The sequence below is a fragment of the Marasmius oreades genome, chromosome 7, assembly GCF_018924745.1.
Source record: "Marasmius oreades isolate 03SP1 chromosome 7, whole genome shotgun sequence".
NCBI classification, from domain to species: Eukaryota; Fungi; Basidiomycota; class Agaricomycetes; order Agaricales; family Marasmiaceae; genus Marasmius; species Marasmius oreades.
In genome coordinates this window covers 3,369,593-3,393,194 of record NC_057329.1, presented here as the reverse complement: position 1 = coordinate 3,393,194, position 23,602 = coordinate 3,369,593, and the positions used below count along the sequence as shown (strand labels likewise).

General features: G+C 48.0%; 7 protein-coding genes across 8 annotated transcripts; 4 read left to right on the top strand and 3 right to left on the bottom strand.

The window, feature by feature from the left end:
* Nucleotides 1–285: 285 nt before the first annotated feature.
* On the bottom strand, nt 286–3,129 carry E1B28_011815 (uncharacterized protein). 2 transcript variants are annotated; one of them, XM_043156869.1, is made up of 13 exons: nt 3,072–3,129; nt 2,738–3,018; nt 2,479–2,654; nt 2,235–2,417; nt 2,139–2,182; nt 2,027–2,085; nt 1,903–1,973; nt 1,469–1,851; nt 1,290–1,420; nt 849–1,229; nt 704–775; nt 568–630; nt 286–495 (listed from the first exon to the last, which is right to left on the bottom strand). In XM_043156869.1, the coding sequence occupies exons 3-13, from the start codon at nt 2,635–2,637 to the stop codon at nt 404–406; spliced, it is 1,638 nt and encodes a 545-aa protein (XP_043006682.1). In that variant the 5' UTR covers nt 2,638–2,654; nt 2,738–3,018; nt 3,072–3,129; the 3' UTR covers nt 286–403. The 2 variants fall into 2 exon arrangements, with proteins under 2 accessions (XP_043006682.1, XP_043006683.1); XM_043156870.1 differs by having other exon boundaries at nt 704–1,229; nt 2,479–3,018.
* Nucleotides 3,130–3,181: 52 nt separating this feature from the next.
* Nucleotides 3,182–6,161, top strand: E1B28_011813 (uncharacterized protein). The gene is made up of 2 exons (XM_043156868.1): nt 3,182–3,222; nt 3,282–6,161. The coding sequence occupies exons 1-2, from the start codon at nt 3,211–3,213 to the stop codon at nt 4,866–4,868; spliced, it is 1,599 nt and encodes a 532-aa protein (XP_043006680.1). The 5' UTR covers nt 3,182–3,210; the 3' UTR covers nt 4,869–6,161.
* Nucleotides 5,010–5,951, bottom strand: E1B28_011814 (uncharacterized protein; the record flags this gene model as incomplete). Its single annotated transcript, XM_043156867.1, has 2 exons — nt 5,010–5,802; nt 5,902–5,951. 2 exons carry the CDS (start codon nt 5,949–5,951, stop codon nt 5,010–5,012), a joined length of 843 nt encoding a protein of 280 aa, XP_043006681.1.
* Nucleotides 6,162–8,092: 1,931 nt separating the features above from the next.
* E1B28_011812 (uncharacterized protein) lies at nt 8,093–8,444 on the top strand (the record flags this gene model as incomplete). Its single annotated transcript, XM_043156866.1, has 2 exons — nt 8,093–8,137; nt 8,205–8,444. 2 exons carry the CDS (start codon nt 8,093–8,095, stop codon nt 8,442–8,444), a joined length of 285 nt encoding a protein of 94 aa, XP_043006679.1.
* A 799-nt stretch (nt 8,445–9,243) lies between these two features.
* Nucleotides 9,244–10,041, top strand: E1B28_011811 (uncharacterized protein; the record flags this gene model as incomplete). Its single annotated transcript, XM_043156865.1, has 2 exons — nt 9,244–9,685; nt 9,839–10,041. 2 exons carry the CDS (start codon nt 9,244–9,246, stop codon nt 10,039–10,041), a joined length of 645 nt encoding a protein of 214 aa, XP_043006678.1.
* Nucleotides 10,042–10,621: 580 nt separating this feature from the next.
* On the top strand, nt 10,622–11,605 carry E1B28_011810 (uncharacterized protein). Its single transcript, XM_043156864.1, has 5 exons — nt 10,622–10,717; nt 10,778–10,835; nt 10,900–11,060; nt 11,139–11,321; nt 11,391–11,605. Exons 1-5 carry the CDS (start codon nt 10,657–10,659, stop codon nt 11,477–11,479), a joined length of 552 nt encoding a protein of 183 aa, XP_043006677.1. The 5' UTR covers nt 10,622–10,656; the 3' UTR covers nt 11,480–11,605.
* Nucleotides 11,606–11,811: 206 nt separating this feature from the next.
* On the bottom strand, nt 11,812–13,403 carry E1B28_011809 (uncharacterized protein). Its single transcript, XM_043156863.1, has 7 exons — nt 13,374–13,403; nt 13,278–13,298; nt 12,843–13,222; nt 12,601–12,776; nt 12,453–12,521; nt 12,208–12,321; nt 11,812–12,143 (listed from the first exon to the last, which is right to left on the bottom strand). Exons 3-7 carry the CDS (start codon nt 13,025–13,027, stop codon nt 11,926–11,928), a joined length of 762 nt encoding a protein of 253 aa, XP_043006676.1. The 5' UTR covers nt 13,028–13,222; nt 13,278–13,298; nt 13,374–13,403; the 3' UTR covers nt 11,812–11,925.
* Between the last annotated feature and the right edge of the window lie 10,199 nt (nt 13,404–23,602).

Below are 23,602 nucleotides of genomic sequence, written 5' to 3'. Positions count from 1 at the left end.
TGAACGCGTCCTCAGCGTCTCAGATGTCGTCCTCTTGAACGAACGGTCTAAAACTTCCGATACCCTCTTCCTTTGGTCCAAAGGCTATCACGAACTTGCCAACTCTTACGAGACGACAGTGCCAGTGTCTCATCCTGTCGGACGCCATCCTCAATTTGAAGCCATTTCCTGATTATCTGGGTAGCGAGACACCCTTTTGTTAGTACGTCTCTTCGCTCTCAGCTAGTTTTGGCGGGTTATCATATTCACTGCTGCTTTCGAGCCACAGTCCCATCTAACCTCATGCGGCGCACCGTCCAAGCTGTACATTATCCCTATCAGCTAATACAACAAAACACGTTCAATATAAAACTACAGTTATACTCGCATTCTCTGAGTCTCAATTCGGCGTACAGTCTGGTTCCTAGATTGCTAAAGCGGGGATTTCTGAACCTTCGATCGCTTCCCACGAGAACGGGACAAACAGTCCGCCCAACAGCGAGCGCATGGTGCCTACTTGAGAAATCAACATTCAGGACTTGAAAATCGAACTCGAGAAGACATCATTCGACAACAGGAAATGCTCACCTTGTTGGGCGGACGCCGAATCGGAATTCGTAGGATTGAGCAAGTCGTCTGGACAGCCGAATCCTGTAATAATGAATGGTTAGTTGGACTAGGCGTCAAAGAAACCATGTAAGAGTGGAGCTGGATAGTCGCTCACCTTTCGATTCTTCTTGTCCGCTGTTGTCCGTTAGCGACGGAGTTTCTAGCCTACAGAGGATCTCGGTCTCTTCTGCCCACAAAAGGCAGACAATGTATCAGCAGATGGCTACTGTAGTCGCAAAGGAACCCGACGAATATCATACCTGTTTCCAGTTCCTGAAAACGGTTCTCAGAGGGCGCGACAATTTCAAAGACGGGCCATCCAAGATATCGTGCAAATTCCGGGGTTTTAGGGTCAAACCCCCTCACAATTTGAAAATCACGAACGGCTTTGTAGACCTTGGTGGGCCAGGAACGTTCAAAACGATACATGACGACGGAAAGCTTGAAAGGAAGGCCGAGATATTTGCACTTGTCTGACGAGAACGGATTCTGGCCAGTCAGGTCAAACGACCAGTGATAGAAATGCTCGGAGGGGTCGGGAATCAGAAACAAATAAATTGGTGCACAAAGTTGGCGTCTTTCTCGTTTCCGTTTGGAGTTTTGGAGTGCGCCCTTGAGCCTCACAAAAGGGTAGGCAAGTTCTGTGGACGTAAATCGCTAGTTTGAAAACAGCAAGTCCTCAACAGATACATCATACATACTATAAGTGGAAAGGTTCTCTTCCAACGAGATGTTGAGAGCATCAAAAACGCTCCACGCTTGTGAAAGCCATATGTTTCGTTCACCATCAGAGAAGATCTCTATCAAGCGTGGCTCGCTTCTGAGGCGAAATCTACAGAATAAATCAGTCGATGAAGTTGGATTAACATTGGGCGATTACCTTGTTGCTCCATCGGACATCACTTGGCCATCGCAGAGGCAACCCTCTCGACTCCACCAGCGTAGGATCTGTGTGAAAGCAATCGTCGAATTGGTCAAACCTGAAATGAGCTGTATTTGATTGTTTGTGGGCCCAAGAATAACTTCAAGTTTTTGAAAATGACAAGCACTATAACTAACTGCCCAAAAAAATCCCCAATCGTGTTTTCTGTTAGAGAAGTATCGGATGAGGTTATCTTCTTTGAGGCAATCTACGTCGGAGGGAACTGTGATGTTGACATCATCTTCGCGCCAAGCGCGACATTGAGGCCCAATTGGACCGCGACAGAATCTCCCTTTGGTGGGATCCATCCACAGCTCGTTCCTTGAACATCCCAAGCTGTTCTGCACCATTGGTTCGGCACCGACTATCAAATAGGTAACGTCACCACTCACCTTTAGTATCTCAATGTAAAACATCCCCAAGTCCCCTAGTTCGACATCGACATGTGAAAGAGGTACAAGTTCTGAGATTTCAATGTGAACAAATGGCCTAATTTTCCGTCAAATTGACACATACCTCCATGAAATATCAACAGAGGAACCGACGACTTGTTATACCCGAAGAGAGGGACATCCCTAACAAAAATCATTCTGAGAGCACGTACACAATATTAGAGTGCATGACACACCCGCACCAATCCTTGGAAGAGCGTCGAAAATCTCGTCGCCATTCCTGTCGATGCAGTCGTAAATGGACCGCTGGAAGCCAAAACTTCTTCTTTCACCTTCATCGCATTTCGTCCGCGATATGTCTTGACCGTAAACTTGCTCTCTCCAAAGCTACCAGCTATCATGATTTGTGCGATGTAAACGGCAGCCTCGGTCGCGTCTTTCCCATTCGAGCACAACCGCCAAGAATAGCAAACATCCTTGTCCTTGTATATATCGCCATGTTTGATTTCAGTGAACTGGAAAGATGATTTTAGAGTCCAACTTGGAGAGATATCTTAGTAGCACATGAACACGCACCTGGGAGAGCTCTAACGTGTCCTTTTCAATTCTCCTCCTCCTCTCGCGAGGCTGAACGATAGTCTGATAGGTTGTATAGTAGTTGTACTGATCTCTTCCAACGTTCGAAAAGTGACTTCTGTCGATAGTGATCCCGGTGGCGCCTGCGAGGACCTCCATCGTAGGACCACTCGAATCTGTCATTAGAAGCCGGGAAAAAGAGAGGGATGATGGAGGAGGGTGATTTAGAACGACGAAGGCCAGTCAATGTATGTACTACCTGACACCGAGTATGACGACGGCCTCGTGATCAAAATGTCTTCACACGATGGCACTGAATTGAGGAGATATCGTGGCCGGGAAGATCTAGATCGTTGAGAGTTGTAACCCACGACAATTGAACCAAGAGCAGGAGGTATGCATAACGGCGCTATAATAACCAGGAGTCATCTAGAAAAAGCGCCGAGCGAATTCCCATGGATCAAAGAATAGATAGATAGATAGATTACACGGCTCGAGCGGTTACAAAGCGAACGCGGCGAGCAATTTCCTGCAATTCCTCTGAACAGAGACCTCAATAATGTAGATGAATCTTGAAGTTTTCGAGAACTTACTTTAGTTGAGCAGGGTTTGGGTATGTACTACATGAGTGACAGGGACAAGAAGCAACGAACGCGCAGCCCAACCACCGGCCCGCGGTGAAAATGACAGCGGCCGATAACCGGGACCGCACACCCATTACCGTCAACGACTATGGCAACATTGGCAAGTTGACTCTAGTTCTCGTCCAGTAGTGAAAAATAAGGGCTCAGAACCCTTTACAGCTCTGCGAATCTTGCGATAATCTCTTTACCCGAGAATCAAGTTTCACTATACAAAAGATGAACGAATATTTCTCGCTTTACCCAAGCAACCGCACCGCGCCAGATGAGGACATTCCAAAGCTCGAAATGTATCTTCGCCAGGCGAAGGGCGAAATAAAAGCCTATGATACTGAAATCGAGAGGATTGAAGGGGTGTTGGAAGAGCTGAAGAACAGGAGAGTTATCTTATTCCAGGCGAGCGCTAGAATGAGCGGAATGGTTCGATCATCTATTCGAAAACTTCCATTGGAGATTTTGCTGAGCATCTTCCACATTTATTGTGAAAATGCTGACCTCCCTATCCGTTCGATCCCCATGAACCATCCAGCACTCATTTTGGGTGTTGTATGTTCGCAGTGGCGGACAATCGTGCACTCGATGCCTATATTTTGGTCAAAAATACGGACGCATTATCTGTTCATTCACGGCACTCCAGGTTATATCGATTATCCTGTTCAAACGCGTCGCATTGCCAGGTTTATTCTAGAGAAATCTAAGGCACTCCCACTCGACATCTCACTCCGCTCTTATTCATCCAGAGAGGACGCGTTTGTCGAGTTAGCCAAGCAAAGTCGACGATGGAAGACTCTAGAACTTGAAACTTTTACGGATTTTACCTACTTCCCCGTTTCTTTCCCCAACCTCGAGACGTTGTCTCTTCGTGGACGATGCTGGGACTGGAATGGAACCTTACCCGCTAAAGTTTCCACCCCTTCTTTACGCAAACTCGTATCGACAGGCGAAAATTTGGTTATCGGAACACACCTTGATACACACTCTTTGGAGAAACTTGTGGTCATGAATAAGGTGGATTTCACCTCGTTCAGCAATGTCCTACGCCTCTCCCCTAGTCTCTTCTCGCTGGAATTATCTAAAATAACCTTCCATCGCTTACCAGCGAATAATCATTTTTCAATATCCATCCCCATCACTGTTCTGCAGATTTCACGATTAGTCTCATGTGGTGCTGACCCTAATCGGCGCTTTTTTGTTTTCTTCAAAACTATCGCGATGCCACGGTTACGAACCCTCTCAATCTCTGCTGACAGGCCATATATAGCGGGATTTGGCTACGAAATGGCCTCAGCCTTTCGCCGATTCCTGACTAGCGCACTACCACCACTTACCTCGTTCAGTCTTTCACGAGTCAAGTTGCAAGACTTTGACGATTTGTTCACTATTCTACGTGCGCTCTCAGGAACCCTGTCACACTTACGCCTCTTTAATTGTGACGCTGCTGATAGCAGATGGGATGAATTCGTTCGTTTTTTGATACTCCCCAGCCAAGTTCTGGTCAACCTAGAGGAATTGGAATTTGACTACCTTCGGTGGACGCAAGAGTCAGACCTGCTGTTCTTTGAAATGGTTAGATCGAGGTGGATGGCTATAGAACCCACAAAAAGATTATCCTCTCTTCGGGTTCTATGTCAGAGAGTAGATGTTGATACGCTTCGCCTGGGTCTGAGGCCGTTCTCTGACGACGGCCTACGGGTTCATATCGCTCTGTCAGAGTCTTCCGACACTCCTCACGAGATATGGACCCTGTAACAGGTTAGAACACTCATGATCAATGACATGTGGTAGCACTCTATGCAAGACTTGGAAATATGACTTGAATGGAGAATATGTACAATTGATTATCCTATTTATCCCATTACATGTACATGTAAAGTAGAAATGTCTGTATATTTACTGTTGGGTGCTGTACCGCCATTCCCTAACCGCCCGAGAGTGATATGCGAACATCATCTGCACATGGTCGGTTTGTTGAGCTACTGGCGTTGTATTTTGTCTCTCCACCTGTTGAACTTCAACCGAACCCCTCTGTCGCGCTTCCCGTCTCCGCTGTAGCTCTTCCGCCTCTTTCCGTCGAAGTTCCTCCACTTTCTGCCTGATCTTCTCTTCCCGTAACCGTCTCTCCTCCTCTTTCCGCCGTTCTTTCTCGAACTGCCGCTGATATTCCTCTCCTATCCGCCGTAACTCGTCCTCTCGTTTCCGTTGTTCTTCTTCCTGCCGACGAGCCTTCTCTAGCGCACGCATCCTCCGGGCTTCTTCATCGCGTTGACGAAGCTCTTGTACGCGTCGTGCCACCTCTTGTTCCCATCTTTCCTTCTCCTGCTTCCGCCGTTCCTTCTTCTCCTCCAACAAACGAACCAATCGATCTTCTTCACTCTCCATCTCTGTGTTCCCCACAGTCTCCGTCTCCGTTGATGTGGAAGCTTCTGGTAGCTTCGTAGAGGAGCTCGAGCCAGCTTCAGGTGCCTCCAAACTCAAAACAGGACTAGTAGCACCCTCATCTTCCACCTCCAACTGTTCAACCTGAACCTGATCAGAGCCCAGTGCGGAACTGATGCTGATTTCATCTCGACCTGGATCCGAATTCACCATCTGCCCCCTCTCTTGATCCACCTTCATCACCGGAACGAGTTCATCCTCGTTGACTTGGGGGACAGGTTTTCGCTGTACAAGTACTTTTTGGTTTCTGATAGTTTGAGAAAAGAGATAGGGAGAAAAAAGCGTGTTAACACCTCTTAGATTAGTTTGTAGTAGCCCACCAATAGAAACAAAAACCCACGTTCACCTTGGAGTTGAAGGTCTAGTTCTAGTTCCACTGTCACTGCCAATTTCCATCCGGATGGGTTTGCCAGCTGTTTTTCGGGGGCGATGGGGAGGTTTGGGTTTTTTAAATGGGCTGCGGTCAACGGTTTGTTTACGTTCTAGGACACGCGTCAGGTCGGATCCTTGAGTAAGGAGAAGACGGTGACTTTCATCAGGCGGGAAAAAGGAAGAACGAAAAGAAGAATAGGTTATGTACAGGGTCGTGATGACCGTGAGTCCATGAGGCCCAGAAGGCTGGTGGCTGTGCACTCGCTGCGGACTCGGAGAAGCGGGAAAATTGATGGTTGGTGATTTCATAGTTACACTTGCATCCTATGTTTGTCCTATGTAGCTCCCCGAGAGTTTTGGTCACCCCGGAAGAGTTACAGTTTAGCTACCTCGAATCGATGGAAGGGCTCGCTGGACGTTGTTTTTTTTTTCTGGAAAGGATGGGGCGGCGATAAGCATAAATGATAATGGCAACTATATAACAGGTACGTACAAATTTATTTCAGAATTTTGGAAGTGAACCATACGCTAATAGTACCGTGTCAATATATTGACCAACCTTTTCATATGCCAAATAAGCAGAGTTTCAAGCGATGTATCATTCCAATCCCTCAAGGCTCATTCAATGGCTTCGTGTCAAGAACCCTTATCCAGCTCTTCGCCCTTAAGCTTGTTCTATCGCCCGGGCACTGCAGATGAATCTCCCTCACCTCTTTCGAGGCTGCTTCCACTTTCGGTAAGGTGCGCCAATGAGCTGATATCGAGAACACGCACGGTTCCGAATCTGAGTAACATTTGAGGCTAAGACTGTGCAAGCGAGGACTCGAGCACCGGAACTCTGTGAAGGACTCGGAGAGTCAAGGTAGGTGTTCTCCCTATCTTCACTGGACGCTGGTGCTGCGTGCGAGCGGCGAGAGTTAGACTTTTCAAGTGTATATAAATTGTCGCTGTGTATTGGAGACCTGGTCGAGGGCGGAGGCTTCCAAGTTCCAACGATGAGCCAAGATAAGGAATGCTTGGTCGAATACATGTTTGAAGGATGTGCGGAGTAACATTGGTTTAGATGATTTTTTCGAGACAGGACTGGACAAATGAGGTGGGGTTATGATACCGAGGATGGAACGTTGAATGACGAGTATCGAAGTTGTTCGATATGTTTGATGTCTTGAGCACAGTTTTCTTTTACTCTGCATTGTCAAGAACACAGTATTGGGGATGTCATTATCGAAATAATCTCGTTCGGGGGTGGTGTAGACAGTACTAAGCAATTGCAGCCATAAATCATTAATCAATCCCAGTTCAGGTTTCGTTGTTTCCATCGATAGATTCGATCCTCGCAAGCTGTCGGATTCGGGTGCAGACCTCAGAGTCACTCTTTGAAGATGGCGGTATTGGTATTGGCGTGACCAACGGTACCTTCGGTCTGAACCGAACCATACCGAGCCGGTGCCTAAAACGGTTAACCTCAACCGTTGATCGGCCCGCTTGACATTCACGGACCGGTCTCGTTTTCTCTCGAAACATCCATCAGTCCTTTCCATTTCTCTGGTATCGTCTCACTGCCTCTTTCTCGCCCCAACTCTCTCCTGAAGACGCCAGCTCCGCTCTGTCACATCACCTTGGTCTCGAAATCTATGAAAGCTTGGCCTCTCTGTACTTAACTCAGGCAAGAAACTCGAGGAATTCTACTCGGATTATGTCTCAATCTAAGCGTATTTTAAAGGTGAAAGACGATACAAGAAGCTCTTAAAATTACGGACGACAAGGCGTCTGGATTACTTCAGGTGAGGTTGTTCCTCCCGACTTTAGGCTTGAAGTCACTCATGTCGAAACTACTTTCCAGATTAAAGACATTCTGGAATTCCATCTCCACGGTCATTCGACGGAGCGTTCTACCTTTCGAACCTAGAGCCCCAGAGCCTCCTAACCAAGCACGCGAAGGGAAGCATGTCGAACAAGTATACTGTACATCTAGATGAATGAAAAGCATCAACCTTGGGTAGCAGCTTGCAAGTCGTGTAACTGTTGGAGCAAGCTTTACATCGACTCTGGGACACGTTTTCAGTCGGAGATCTCAAGTTCCTCCGTGATCATGACTGCCTACGTTCAAGTCTTCATCTGCCGACGGTAGAATCGACGATTTAATATTTAGGTCTTGATCTGGGATGTTGTTATTTGGGAAGTTGGTTTTAGGACAGATCGAAATTTTGGTAAGTCTTGCAGCTCCTGACGTCGATTTCCACTTTCTTGACGCACGCATTCGGTGCCCATGATCAGAAAGAAAGACTTCACGATGTTCAAACGGCCAACTATGGGTCTGTTCTTGGAAGCGGACGTGCAGGAGCGGTGCACGTAGTTGATCATGGTCGATATTTCTCGGTGGATCATAAACGGAGGCTTGACGAAATCCGTACCGCGTACGAACCATACCATGCCCCAGCTCACATGTTCGACGTTGATTCGACGGCATTTGCAAAAATGGATGAACCGTGGCGCTTCCTTCACGGCTATCACTGATCATTACATTAGCTCCACTACTCGCTTTTACGGTTCTCGTGATACAGTCTCACTCGAATGAAATGACTCCAAGGACAGTCGTCGTGATCGAAGACTTGAAGGCAAATCGATGAAGCTCGTACGTGGGTGCTCTCCATGATTCTTGTTCTGAGTCGTCATTAAGCGGCACTTTTCAGATCGAGCTCACCAAGTTTGCAGAGAAACTAAACATGCGGTGGGCGTTCACGGCGGAAAGGAAAGTGCCAGCCGCAAAGATCTTCCAAACATTGACTCCGTGTTAGCTGTATGTTCCGGCGGAGTCTGGGATCCAACTCGTTGGATTCTTACGTATCGATTCTTGGATATTTCTGTCCTGTACATTCGGACTAAACGGAAATAGATTTACTAAATAAATCCGGATAGCCGAGCAAAAGCTTGCTATTCGTGGATGGGTAATTGGAGCTTTGTTCTACTCCTCCCTCTTTACATGAACATCCGCCAGATGAACGAAGCCAGCCTACCAAAATCGATATCTTGCCTACATCCAATATCGTTCCATCTCCTTACCCGTGTGATCCGCAATCCGATGTACACGTGTAACAGGCAACAACTCCAGAACCGCGCTCAGGGTAGTCTAATCGACTGTATAAATTATTCCCCGCTGTCAACCGCCTTCGTCCTTCTTCGCTTCCTCGACGTCCCCCCAAAACGAACAAAAACCATCCCTTACACCTCGTACACCTCTATTCGTCGTCCCGCTTGTCACATCCTGTAACGGTCATTCTAATCGCACGACTAGAAAGTCCTCGAATTTGGAATAATGCCTACAGCGATACTACCTTCAGATGGCCTCACCACCAATGGCACTTCTAACTCGTTCTCGACATCTACTACTCCTCCATGCATCAGTTCTTCGCGCCACGTTCTCCTCCTTCTCGACGTCCAAAAATGCAACCTATCAGATCAAACTGGAGTACCTAACGCTCCCAATCTACGCGATAACATCCTTCAAGTCCTCAAACAAGCCAGAGAGTCGCAACCACCGCCTTTGATCATCCATGTACGGAATATAGGTGATGTTGGAGAGCCGGATGAATATGGATCAGAACCATGGGGGTTGATGTTTCCTGCTTTGGATGGAGAGTGGGTGATTGATAAGAGGAAGAATAATGCGTTTGCTGGAACGAATTTGGGGGAATGGGTCAGAGATGATGCAGAGATTGTTGTTGTGGGTGTGATGTCGGATTATTCGATAAGAGCGAGTAAGTGATTGGATCAACATTTTTTGTTTCCTTCGCTCTTTTTGTTTTCTTGTTTCTTCGACAATTATGTCGCCTCGCGAGTACATTTGATATCTTTTTGTCCTTTCTTTTCCCTTCGTTTGCCAAATCCAACTAATGGCTTTCTCTCTTCAGCCTGTAGTGCCGCCCTAGGTCGAGGGAACGAAGTCCTATTGATCCGAGATGCTCATGGGACATACGACCGAGTAGAGGTGCTTTACGGTGGAGGTGTAACCCCTGCACATAACATCGAGACCGAGATTGAGGAAGAGCTAGAGGAAGCAGGCGTTCATGTGTTAGAAATGAAGGATATACCTGGAATCTTTACCGATCGTTAGCGGGACACGGGCAGGATACTGAAGCCCTGAAAACACACGAACCAATCGGTGGAAATCAAAGACTTGCAGCAGTTCAGGACCGAACGGTGCTGTGTGTGGCTTCTACCTTCCCGGATGGCGGGTTCCCCCCCACTCCCTTGTTTCTTTTCATTTCTTGGTTCCTCGCTCTTATGTCCCTATCCTTCGTGCTATCGTTTACTTGCAATCTCGGATATGTTTCTTGTTTTTCTTTATCTCATCTCAATCTGTTTTCGTCCGCTTAGCTGTAACTTACAGTTCGTTTATGGTCATTTTCAGCACTGCATTCAAGGATCATCCCATATTTATCACCGGGAAAGTGTAACATACCTAGCATAGAAGAACCTCCAAGATAGTTATACATTTAGCATTGTAATAAAATCTCGGGTCAAACCTTTTCATATCGCGATGGCACCTGTCTCAGACCTGTCTAAAGCACGAGCGAAATAGCACCCACACAAGCCCACAATTGTGAGAGATAAATCGGCCGTAGACCGGTTCCGGGACCGCCCGTAATTCTGCTCATGTGATTGGCAGGAACTGGAAAGACACGGACACATCCGTTTTACCCTCCTCCACCCACCCTCGTTTCTCCCAATGCTCTCTACTCGAGCTGTAGGCCTTGGGCCTTCATTGCGACAGGCAGCTTTTGCTCCTGGTAAGCTAATTACTTTTCCTCTTACTCTTTTCTTGGTTCTAACCTATAACCAATCTCCAGCACGAACCCATGCGTTAGCCTTATCCAGACCTGCCATTCGAATGGCCTTGACAAAACGGTACGAAGTTTCTGAGTCGCTAAAGGTTCAAAAAAGGACTGATTTGTTTCCTTGGACGATGTAGCGCCATACAAACAGAATCTCACCCACCTTCAGCCGCGATGGAAATCCTCAATAAACAACGTCTAAAACGACCTTCGAGTCCGCATTTTACGATCTACGAACCTCAGCTTACATGGATAGGGTCGATCTTCAATCGTGCCACCGGTGGAGCGTTGAGTGCTCGTGCGTCTCTTCTTTCTTTTCCACCTTCCATTCCGTGGCGAGTTTACTTACACGCTCTCTCTTTCTTCTTCTTCGTAGTGCTTTACAGCTTCTCGCTAGCCTATCTCTTCTTTCCAGGAACCTTCGACAGCGCCCACATCATCGAATTCGTAGCGGGATTACCTGAAGGCGTCAAGTATGCTGGAAAAGCCCTCCTGGCTGCGCCGTTTGCATTCCATTCGTTTAATGGGATAAGGCACTTGTTGTGGGATTCTGGAAAGTGTGCGTAGCTGTTGCTTCTTCTCTCTTCTCCTCGCACTAAACTCGCAACATTCTCCCTTTTTTTCTTAGTCTTAACGCTCAAAGGAGCATATAGCTCTGGTTACGCTGTGTTGGGAGCTACGGCCGTTGGTACTGCTTACTTGGCGTTTGCTATGTAGACACCTCTTCCACCCCCCTCCCCACCCTTTCCGTACCTTGTGTGTAGTCGGTAAACCAGTATTGGGAATGTACTTATCATTGAAACCTTTCAAATAATTTGTCTGGAGAGAAGTGTGCTTTCGCCCTCCACTCATTCCGACGTCGTTTTTTGATGCCCGACAAGTCGGAAAAAAGATGCCGATTATTGACCTCTGTGTCCAGAACCTTGCGTAAAAAAGCCATATCAATGTCCGATGGGATTCCGACCTGCCTGGTTCGAACAGGCGACCCCAAGATAATCCTGTTATTTCTGATATCCATTACAGTCTTGTGCTCTTCCAACTGAGCTAAGGTCGGTTACAAGAGTTTATTGAATCAATGTATGAGGATAGAGGAACCGCGATCTTTCTCCCTTTACTCGACAATAAAAAATAACAATCTGTGGCTACTGAGTAATTTACCATAACTAATTAACGTTAGTTACAAGTGAATCGTAAGTGTAATCGTCTCGACCTTTCGTCTCAAGATCACTGCCAGTCTTCCTCACGCTGGCAGGGAATACCTTTCCCCTCAGGTTCATAATTCCCCACACAACAGCGAAGATCAGAATTTCCCCAATGACGATCCCAAGAACGTACGCAGCTACGAGTGAGTGCTGTTTCTCTGGATCGAGAAATTCATAAGCTAGTAGAAACGCCGGGGTAGTTAGAGACCGACTCCAATGACGAGGGGCCCAGATACGACGCACAATAGAACCCTTGAGTAGCATGTGATACATATGCGAGAGCGGTGTAGAGTCCAAGTATGAGTATCATGAACGGAAGGAATATCCATTGTGGCGGGGGGTTGTTCGTAAATAGCACTTCAAAAATGCAGAAGAACGAATTTAGACCATGTATGGAGATGTTTCGCCAGACTATAAATTTCAAATATGAGCGGTGGAGACTTGGAGACTTGTGGGGGGGAGGCAGAAACTTGAAATACAAAACTCACGTTTAACAGGCGTGTCAACACTAGACGGAGTGGCAATAAGGGACCAAAAACCGATGGTGACAATGATAGCTGGATCGAAAAGAGGTATTTAGTGGCAGACGCGCCTGGCAGTCCCGCCCAAGACTCAGGAAGAAAGTTGACAACATACGGAGATTCAACACCGTGTTTTGTAGCATCAAATGCAAGACCTGTAACGTTTTCCCCCAATTCTGTAACGGATACCCTTCAAAGCCTCTTCTGATATACCAAACAGTCTGAACTAAGGATGCCCAGTAGTACGAGCATATCCCAATGAAGGTGAGGTCCGTGAGATAAGAAAAGTCCCTGTTTTAAAGCAAGTTCAAGTTGCGAATTAGCTTTCATCCGTCATCCGAAGCCGACATTACATACGTTTGAACATCTTTGGTGACGGTGCCGTCGTATGCAAGGATGAATACCAGCGTAGCAGTCGTGTAGAGGGCCACCAAAGCTCGGAAACATGCTAGAAGAGTAGGCGAGAAAAAAGGCGAAGTCACGAGTTTGTGATAGGGATCAAAGGGCGAGTCTGCGCCGAACAGTGTGGCTGCCGTGGTCATCAGATGGGCGAGGGTGGAGGGAGGGAGGATACAACTGCGAGGCTAAATGATTGCTCTTTTGTACGAAACGTTCTCCTGGGCCGCTGGGGTCGGTGATGCATCGGGCTTCTGTATGCATTAGAAGTTCTGAGTGATGCCCTTTCTCGGCTTTTCAGGGCTTTTCGGGGACGTCTGCAAAGCTCGCCAGTCCACCAACTTATCTAGGCATCTCGGGCTGTATGCTCCATCAAATAGAGTCAAACTGGCTTGCCTGAACGTTCAAATTTGCTATCTGTTTTCCAAAAGCCCCCAGCAGGGGAGTTTAGTTCAAAAAAGCACGTTGATTGGATATTTTTGGCAGACGGACCCGGGAAAAAAATGGACATGGCACCGGGCGGGCAGCTGGCAACTTGTTGACTTGCCACCCGAAGTGTCCCCAGTGTGAGCCGGCATGGTCATGATTTGCCGATAACTCTTCCACCAACTCTTTCTCACTGCACGGTGTAGGGGGATTGAGGGAGCAAGGGCGATCGACGATTCTCGCACTCTTTGTCTCCAATTGCGCTAATTATCATCCGCTCCACCTGTTAATCCCACTTATTTAGTCAAGTAAGACCCACCGTTTCAAGTATTATCCCCTCTAGTTAGATATAACAGGAGTGTTCCCCACTGGTGGGGCTAATTTTCGTTAATAAATAAAATTTTAACGCCTCCACCCGCCTAATAATTAAGACTGGAAGTCAGCATACGTCACCCCGCCGTGGTCATTGCGGTCAACGTTCCCGACGCATCAAAAAGACGCGCCGTCGTCGCCTCCAACAGCGAGCTCGTATCTGCCCCAAATATAGTTTAAAAACCTCCATAAATTGGATAGAATATAATACATTGCTACATCTAACTGCCCAGTGCTGCCAGTCCCTCTATAAGTACAAGATCATCGTAAGTTGAGGTGACCTGTTCCTCCTCCTGAATGTCTTCTTCCACCAGTTCCTCCTCGTCTTCCTGCTCGGTTCCCTCTGCCATTTTACTGCCCTGTCTCCACAAGCTCAAAGTCCCGACTCCTGCTACAAATGTCGCTGTACAACCGTCCTGCTTCAAAAGTTTTGCGAGCTTCTTGAAGTGAATGTTGTTGAATCGAGTACGGCGGGCTCTGTAGCGCTGGATCTGGTACGAAAGTGCTGGATCTGTTACCTCCCGTTCCTTGGCTAACAGGTAAGCCTCTTCATCTTGCATCCATGTCACGAGCCGCTGTATTTCGATGTCGAGGCGTTCCTTCTCTTCTCATGCACGTTCAATCTTGTAGTACTGGTCCATGAGATTACGCGCTGCAGGGACAGCCCATGCTTGGTCCCGAATGTCCTTCCTGCCTTCACGAAGTAGGTCAAACTCAGCAAGGAAGGTGTAGTCCACGACAGTCTGGAAGTCGAGTTCCGGTCGGCCTCTCTTGACTGCAGCTTTGTTGTAGCGGTCTACAGCATTCTGTATTGCATGGGAGCATGATTTGAGGGCCTTGCCAACATGTTGACGAAGTTTGTAGCCTATGTGCTCGGGAATCGGTAGGTGTCTTTGGCATAAGTAAAGTTCAGACACACCTTGGCCAGCCTTGTTCATTCCCTTTAGCTCAAAGAGCCTTGACACAATAAGACCTTCCAACCGATCCAACGCCTGCTGGTACTCCATATTGTCAACCAACTTCTCGGCGTCCTTCCATTCTACTGACGAGGGTATCCAACGCTCCCGAATTTCTAGGCGTTTCTCCAGTACTTGAGTGTCTTCCAAAGCTAGCTGATGGAGCTCCCAAAGGTGTCGACGTTGAGCTTCTCTTGCATTAGTATTGGCTGTATTTGTACCATAGTTGAGAATCGTATCGGGCGTTTCATTGACGAACATATCTCTGGCGAGATTGAGGTTCTCCCTAGGTGAAGAGTGTATGAGTAAAGTCAAGGGTATAAGGTTACGGGGTTACTCACTGTGTCTTGACAAGACGCCGTAGAGTCTTTAGGTACTCCATCTGCAAGGTCTCAACTTCTGGCGTCTTCGTCAGTCCTTCGAGGTATTCCTGCTCTTCTTTTCTCCAATCTTCACACAGCTTCCTCAGCTCCTCAGCGTCGGCTTCATGTTTGCCGACGAAGCTCCTCATTGAGCTGATCCAGGCTGATTCACCATCTAGAATATCGAGCGCTTGGTAATAATTATTGCAGAGGAAGTCAGACAAGCTCTGAAGGGTGTCAAAGGCATCGAGATGTCGACAGAACTCTGAAATTGCCTGCCGTCGGTGGAATATACTGGCATGTCGAACCGCAGGCGCCAGCGCATTTGATCTGGAGAAGAAACGCTCACAACCCTCAAGGTCTTCTAAGCCAACCGACTCCACATATGTCAGAAGATTCTTGAGCTGACAGCGACGGTTATGTGCGTGGCCATGGAAAAGTCCAACGAGAGTTTTGAATCCAAGGCGACGTGCCTTCTCGCCTATAGTGCTCTTGTTGAGAGTCGACTGGAACTTGCAGCCAATATCGTAGGCACCGCCGAGATTCTTTCCGAGCACATCGAGAAGTCTGCTGACCATAGCAAGGGGATATTTTGCTCTGAAACAGAGTAAGCATCTGTTCAGCCTGAAAAGACATAGGGACTCACAGCTCGCCGCTCCTGACCATATCGCAGGCCAAGAGAACAAACCCATGCCTACACAATGAAAGAAACACCCCCGTCTCGTCGAAGATCCCCCACATTCTTGCCACCATCTCCTGCATCATATTTTTCCACCTGTCGGCGCATGGGTTTACTTCATTGCCCCCAGTACCCTCATCACTGGCAGCCAGGATTTCTTCCAACATCCCCTTTGACCACTCATCCACCTTCTCCCTTGAGAGAAAGTAGCTGCCTCCTCCTTCTCGGCTGTCAAGTCTTTCTTTTGAAGCTCCCAACTGGCCTTGCTCACCTGCATTGCGTCGTGCTATGCGTTTGAGCGAATCGTTTCCGTCCATCGTAAAGAGCATCGAGTAGTTGAGCTCTTTCTCGCCTTCTAGTCGATACGTGCAGCACGGACATGCATTTTGTAGCCGCCATGTTTCGGAATGCCTTTCCAGCTTCTGCTCAACGAGGGCACGGACATCAGCTAGGATTGCGAAAAATAGGTCGAAGCAGATAGAGAACTGTTGAGTGAGATATGAGCGAAACGGTATGCCGTGGATATCGCACAGAGCCTTCACAAACGGCTGTATCGTAAAATGGGGGCTTTGCATGAACATGGTTCGATACGCTTCCATGGTGCGGATTGTGATGGCGACAGAGGGTTGAGACGGCGCACATGGCAGAAGACCTTGACGGATAAAGGAAGACAGTAGGTTCGTGTCTTCGGCTTCAATACAACACTCGTATGTATAGGTACCTGTGTGGATAGCATCTGTCATTGTGAAAGAGTGAGAATTCAATGTAGCAACGTACAAAACATATCAACCACTCGAACAGCTCTACGCCCAATTTGGTCTCCATCTGTAGCGTCCGAGCAGGTTTGACTAGCCTCTGCCCAATTTCCTCCATCCTTCGCAGCCCATTCCATATACGCTCGAGCAGCAGCTGGCATTTGAGCTTGAAAAAGATCGACGCGCACCTGCACTCGATCCCTTCGCATCCGGCTGTCCTTTTGTTTGCGCTGTCTCCAGCCACTAAAAAAACTCCATGAAATATATATCAGCAGCAAAGAAAGGCGTGTACCTTTGAAGTTCCTGCTCCACAGCCTGCTCCAGAGCTTCTAGCTCCCCTCCTGCATGGCTAATGTTGATGACGTCTGCCCCTCGGTATATGCGTTCCAAATTGATACTCGGTGAAGAAAAGGTATCGACAGCCGAACCCTGAGTGTCCATCCATTCATTGTCGTCGTCTTCATCCATTTTCGATGCAACCCGCTTCTTAAGCAGTCGGCGCGATTCATCAAGCTTGGCTTTTTTTTTGATGTGCTTGAGGTTGAGGGCCTTTGTTTTGGTTTTACTGAGAATATCATCTAGAGGACTTAAGGAGGTGAAACCCTTGATGCCGGAGCTATTTCCAGAGGTTGCGTTTTCACGCCGTCGATGCATTGGGTAGGATTGTGGAAGACAGCGAAAACGCGACGCGTCAATCACGTGCTGGAGGCGCGCCTTGTCCTCAACCACATCAACACATTCAAGAGCAAAGGTGAGCCGTGATTTCTGCTCTCCTACCCTCCTTTTCTCCCCCCCTCGCTTAGCGGTCGGCCTTTGGTTGAGAATTCAACACTTGGATCCCTCCATTGGCTTTGCTACGTTGGTTTGGCAGGATTCAACACTTGGATCCCCAAGACTAACGACGAGCTCTATCCGCCACCTCTTTTACGAAACTCTTCCACCCTTACTGACCCTACCTTCCACTCAATAGAATGTCTAGCATTCCGAGCAACGGCTGGAAACGAACGGTGAGTGCCCCGACTTGACCTGATTTCGTCCACCCGCTAACCAATTCTCAGCTACGAGGTGGCAAAGAGTTCTCGCCGATAGTCATTGAAGACATCGACATAGCCCCGCTATTAAATCTGGCCACTGAGAGGGAGGAGAAGTTGCAGTGGAAGTCGACTGAGAAGCAGGCTGATGTTGATAGAGACGTACATGACGCACTCGACCGAGATGATTCTGAGGCCTTCCTGCCAGAACCCAACCCCTCGAACGTGGCCCTCAAGCGCAAGCTCCCAGAAGAGCCAAAGGGAGGACGGCAAAGCCATACGAATGCAAAACGTGCGCGCAAACGTGCAAAGCTTTGCGACCCGCTTCAACGGGCTTCAGGATATCCCCAACCCTTTGCCCATCCAATCAAGCTACCATATGAGGCAAGGAGTCTTCCTTCGAAGGGAGACGGGTTTACGGCGAAGACTGTATCGGCAGGAGAGAGGGAAGGGGCAAAGGCGTTGTACATGCTGGAGGAGTTGAAGGAAAAAGGGTTTAAACTGGTCAACTGGGATGGAAAGTACATGCCATACTCTCACATGTATCCTGCTTTACTCAATTGTCACCATTAAGAGCTCACATACCTATTCTCGACTGTCAAGAGCGCGTAATCGCCGCCCTCGTTGGGTCACTGGACGATCCGACTTTCCAGCAAGATTGCCTCACTTTCCACCACCTGATACTCGCCCAGCGTAAGAAATTCACGGGCCCTGACTGCTCACAATTGCGAGGCGACTTTCCCGCTCAGGCTCGCGGAGTAGTGTACGGCATGGGCCAGCCAGCCCCGATGGAGCTGTTGAACAAAAGGTATGGGCACTTGATGGAGAAACTGATGCAAGAGAAGGTAGCAGTGCGCATTTCGGCCTACCAAAGCTGCGAGTACCCTTCGCCCTCTACCCCTGCCCGAAACGCGAGACTAATGTACCTTGGATTGCAGCTTCTTTTGCTCGCTGGTCACCCCGAAACTTTGCGCTTTATAGGGAGACGAAGAACTTCATTGAATGTCACCCATGCACCAAGGGCGTTCGCTGGAACTTTCTCAACAGTGTGTTTGCCTGTGCGACCGTTAACTTTGGGCCACGGACTTGTACATACAAGCATCGTGATGTCCAAAACCTCCCACACGGCTGGTGTGCTGTGACTGCAATGGGGCACTTCAACCCTCACAAGGGAGGCCATCTGGTCTTATGGGACTTGAAACTCGTCGTCGAGTTTCCGCCCGGCTCAACGATCCTCCTCCCTTCTGCGACACTCATCCACAGCAACCTCGCTGTTGGTCCGGAGGAGACTCGGACATCTTACACCCAATATAGCGCCGGCTCATTGTTTCGTTGGGCAAAGTATGGGGGACAGAGCATGGGAGATTTGAAAGTCCATGATCCTGCAGTGTACAATGAGCACAAAGCTGGGGTTAAAGCAAAGGTTGGGTTGGAGGGAATAAATCGCTTCTCTACATTAGCAGAACTTGTTGATAGAGGGTTTGTACACTAGATTTCATGAAATCTGCCTGTAGTAATCTCAAATTTAATTTATTCCGTTTCATTCTGTCTACCTGTTCATTGTGAGATGTTTTTGAACCTTAACTATAGGTGTTTGGGTGGAATACTTGACAAGAGTCTACAGTTAGGCCATGAGGTTTGATGTGCGAACTCGAAATTAGCATACCTCCAGGTCGGCAGATTATCAGTACACACCTTGACTTGACTCAAATTGTGTCAAACCATGACCTACCCATACATTCTCACTCTCATACCTGTAACGCTTCAAAATATCTTCCCAAACATCTAAACTACCTATGCCCTGCAAGAAAACAGTCTTTACACCATCGGAAATTGCTGAACAGAAGGACAAACTTCATATTGCGAGAAAGGTGTATTTACAACAGTAAGTCACCACCCTAAGCCCTTCATTGCGCTTACATCATTATTCATTTGAACCACTCACTCAAATAAACATGTACAGAAACCGAGAGATCTTAAAACATAAGGCTAGAGAAAGAATGGCAAGGTGAGATTCAGTTGGGCTAGAAAACCTGGGCTGGACTTCATTTGTCTAAATTTTTTCCTCTCAGACTTCGTGCAGCACGATCGGAGAAAGAGAAGAATAAAGCGAAAGAAAAGCAGAAAGGCTGGGCTCGACAGAACTATGTCAGGTGCGTAGTATTCTATATAATCGTCAATTCATTTGTTGAATTCCCTTCAGAAATCGTGAAAAGATATTGGTCAATGCGGAGAATGCTCGCAAGTCGTAAGTAAAGTACCTCTATCTACGAACTCTACGTTCACTCAATACTCTTCCTGTACAGTGAATACATGCTCAATCAACAGAAGAATGATCTCGAAAACTATCCCTCACGTGACGTCCAGCCGCGCAGTCTTCTGGCCATGAGAGATGACCCACAGAAACGACACCGATATGAAGGCGCTCATTATAGATGGAAACGAGGGAAGGACTTCAGACGTCGGCAGCAGGAGAATGAGAGAATTGACAGAATCGTAGAGGAGCGGTGGAAATTGGGCTCAGACAACATCTGTTAAGGGAGTCTTGCAAAGTCATGTACACTCACCTGTTGGTGAGGGAATTTATAAAACTTTCTTTCGTTGGGGTGCAGTAACAAAACGTGGCCATCTATAAGTTTACAGCCTAGGTTACACAGGTTGAGTACTACGGGTCCAACATAGCTTCCTGAGGAGGAGGTTTGCCTCCTCCTCTGTTTCTCGGACATGGATCGAGTCCTCTCTCAGCAGCGATAAGTTTCGACGTCCGATAATCTCCACAAGCTCAGATCTATTTGATACCGCTATCTTTAGCTTTGACACTTCTGCTAATAGGACGCAGAACATACCTCCTGCACTTGCTGACCATGGAGTTGATAGCGACAACAAACCAGCTCTCTTGGTAGGAGGGCTCTCGGAGAAACTGAACGAGACCGGATATGACACACGCTGAGTAGGCACGTTCCGCTTCATCTAATTGTCGAAATCCTTGAACAACGACCCCTGGAACAGAGTTCGAGAGGCTGAAGGCACCCAAGGAATGCTGAGAACGGTGCCTATAATACTAGGACATGATACATGTTAACCATCGAACCGTAAAGACCTGCTTACCAGCTAGTAACAATGCCGCTGTACTTCTCTCTTCCATTCAAGATCATGTAGGCAGCCGTCTTCGATCTTCCTCTTAAAGGGCTTGATGACACAGCAGGTGTCGTAGAGCGATTGAGATTCAGAAGGGTTGAGTTGGCCTGTCGACTTATTGAAGGCGAGGAGTGCAAATCCTGACTGCAATTGCTAGCCGGCGTTGCTACATTAACGTGTCGAGCCAGTGGAGGTGGAGTTTTGGGCGGTTCGGCAGAAGGGATAAACAGGGGGTGTACGAATGAAAGCTGAGGTTCTGTATTTGCCGTAGACTGACCACAAAGGTTGTCGAAATCTTCTGTGGTCATGTTTGCCACCAACTCTTCCAAGTCAGAGTCGTCGTAATGGGTTGAGGGAGGACAGGAGGGCGGATGGTCGGAAGTGGCGGTGAAGAAGGTACTTGAGCGACGAGAGTTGCTGTAGTCGCTGTAGTCACTGGCTGAAGGTAGTTCTGTGGACATTGAAGACCTTGTCGAGTTAGCTGGCGTAATATCGAGCCTGAGAGCTTGCAGGATGCTATCTAACCATAGGTAAGGTAAATCAGGAGCCGGCAAGAAAGAGTAACATAACACTCACTGAGAGAGCTCTCCAGATCTTGCGCTGCCCCCTCCAACCTTTCCACTTGCTCCCTTACTTCTTCTAGCATTGCCCTCGTGCGGCCATTATTCCAATGTAGAACTGTTATGGAAGATCTTGTTAGAGTTAAGTCCAACAAAGTGATTGCAGTAAGTACTCACCCGCGATAGAGTCCCGCAACCGTAAAGCTGCCTTCACCAGCTGATGTTGGTCCATAGCTACTTGGCCGTAGTGGGCTGGGCACGTTTATGTTTTTCATCTGTAGGTCCATATCACGTTTTTTTGTATGACAATTAAAACACGTCTAGTAACGTTTAGTGTACAGAAGACCGAGACCACCGACTGACCTTCGTATCCAGTTTTCTGCGATAGTTCAGCCTCCCCTATCCATGATGATCAGCAATACTCAGACTGAAATGAATGGCGCACTTAACGCGGTTCATTCCGCAGTCAATGACACGCTATTGAGTCACGGTGCTTCTCCCGCCGGCAGCAACTCAATTGGCTCTCATCGTGATGTTGACCTCTCACCACGTTCAAGCGCGTCTACCCAACCAAGCTCTCAAGATACGCCCACGAGCAAGTCATTGACAGCTGGACAAGCACCATCAAGAGGGAAAACTGGACAACTCACTGAAGCAGAAAAGGCAACTCGTGAAGCAGCAAAGGAGTTGAGAGAGAAGAGAGAGCAGAAGTTTGCGTTGGATTTGAAGGCAGCGGTTGGGAAGTTTGACGAAGAGCTACGAGAGATTGCAGAGAAGTATGGGAAGACTGAGGACAGAGTCCGTCAGCTACTAAACCTCTCCTGCCACTATGGACGACACAGATCCCCGAGGCTTGACAACGCCATTCTACACTACATGAAGAACAAGTACAACGACGGTACGTTTCAATCTATCAGTAGTAAAGTGTAACTGATTATGACTACAAACAGAACGGCCAAAAGGCACAAAATACTCACTGGAAGAGCTTCGAGACATGGCAAAGACTGAGGTATACCTCAAAGACATTGAGAGCAATGAAGACAAGCAGAGAGAGCTTCTGGAGGAAATCAAAGACCAACGGCAGTCGAAGGCGGCGGGTGCGCGTGTTACAGAACGATCCCAAGCAGCCCTGATTAGCGAAGCTCAGAAGCAAAGCTCTGACATTGTGAGTGTACGCTCTATTGCTTTGTTTTCAGCACCAACTTGAAACTTTGCACCTATAGATGAGACGTTTGTTTCTCAAGACTGAGGCGCCGTCCTTTGGACTCGTATCGAAGCCAAACGTTATGGAGTATGGCGTACCAGGATTTTACGCATATGGTGATGCCGCCGACTTTATTCAAGAAACATTCAGCATGGACATGTGGAAGTTCACGCGGAAGTTTGAACTCTGGGCAACAAACAACCACGGTAGGCCTTGAACTCCTCTTTTTGTGGGTACTTTTAACATGTAGAGCCCCTTTACTACAGACTCCAAGAAAGATTTTAGCATCGACAGCTTGCGAGCGAAGTGCGTCGCATTCATTACAACCGGGTTGAGTGAGTTCTTTTTTGAGTCATTTCCAGCTTTTTTTAACTGACTGTATACAGAAAATCTTCGAGGCAGTAATACGCAGATGAACTGGGCCAACTACGATGCAACAATCGTCCTGAAACTTCGCTGCCATATAGTGGGTTGGCCAAAAGGTGTGGACTTCAAGAGTCCCTCAGCGATGACCAACCGCGATCACCTCATACAACTTCTGGAGACGTTGAAGAGTGGGGCATGCTATTGGGAAAGTATGAGTACACAGCAAGTAAACGCACATAAGGACTGGCTGTCGAAGGAGCAGGATGCTGGACAAAAGGAAGCCAAACAGAGAGCCCCAAGAGCTGACAAGGGCAAAACGCGAGGCCAGTACAAGCCCTGTAAAGCCGCCAACTTGGACTCCCCCATCGACGATTCGCCAGAAACCCTTCCTTCATCAACTTAGAATGCAGCTACTGTACTTCCTACCCAAGCCAACCCTTCTGGGGACGACGCCATGCCAACACACACTCTCCACGCCCCCCATACTCCTGAAAACCCCTCTACCAAACTGACCAATCCAAACCTACCATTGCCGCATTCGTGTGTCTCTTTACTTTCCACCGACGCTGTAGTGAGGGAAAAGAAGAGAGCCGGCGCCAAACGTGACCCTGAGTCTGGCAGAAGCAAGAGGCAGAGGAGAAACAGCGGGTCTGGATCACCCCGACCCCGATGCCGTGGTCGACCTCCAAAAAACAATCGTCAAGTCGACGCCGAAGCAACCCCATCTGCTGGACAACCTCCTCCCTCTACCCCAGCTCCTATTCTGCCACATACAGCCACGGCCCTCCAACGATCCGACTATCCCCCAAATACCCCTGGCCATCTCGAAAACCCTTCTCTGTCACTGACCAACAGCTCTGTAAAATTGATAG

What these genes read in the sequence shown, in the direction of transcription:
- E1B28_011815 (XM_043156869.1), bottom strand. Translation starts at nt 2,637, where the DNA reads ATGGAGGTCCTCGCAGGCGCCACCGGGATCACTATCGACAGAAGTCAC. An exon ending in TTTACATTGAGATACTAAAG is followed by an intron (nt 1,852 to 1,902) that starts GTGAGTGGTGAC and finishes CCAATGGTGCAG; the next exon opens with AACAGCTTGGGATGTTCAAG. An exon ending in TTTTCAGGAACTGGAAACAG is followed by an intron (nt 776 to 848) that starts GTATGATATTCG and finishes TTTTGTGGGCAG; the next exon opens with AAGAGACCGAGATCCTCTGT.
- E1B28_011810 (XM_043156864.1), top strand. Translation starts at nt 10,657, where the DNA reads ATGCTCTCTACTCGAGCTGTAGGCCTTGGGCCTTCATTGCGACAGGCA. An exon ending in ACAGGCAGCTTTTGCTCCTG is followed by an intron (nt 10,718 to 10,777) that starts GTAAGCTAATTA and finishes ACCAATCTCCAG; the next exon opens with CACGAACCCATGCGTTAGCC. An exon ending in CGAATGGCCTTGACAAAACG is followed by an intron (nt 10,836 to 10,899) that starts GTACGAAGTTTC and finishes TGGACGATGTAG; the next exon opens with CGCCATACAAACAGAATCTC.
- E1B28_011809 (XM_043156863.1), bottom strand. Translation starts at nt 13,027, where the DNA reads ATGACCACGGCAGCCACACTGTTCGGCGCAGACTCGCCCTTTGATCCC. An exon ending in AAACACGGTGTTGAATCTCC is followed by an intron (nt 12,522 to 12,600) that starts GTATGTTGTCAA and finishes TTTTCGATCCAG; the next exon opens with CTATCATTGTCACCATCGGT. An exon ending in TGTTGACACGCCTGTTAAAC is followed by an intron (nt 12,322 to 12,452) that starts GTGAGTTTTGTA and finishes GCATTTTTGAAG; the next exon opens with TGCTATTTACGAACAACCCC.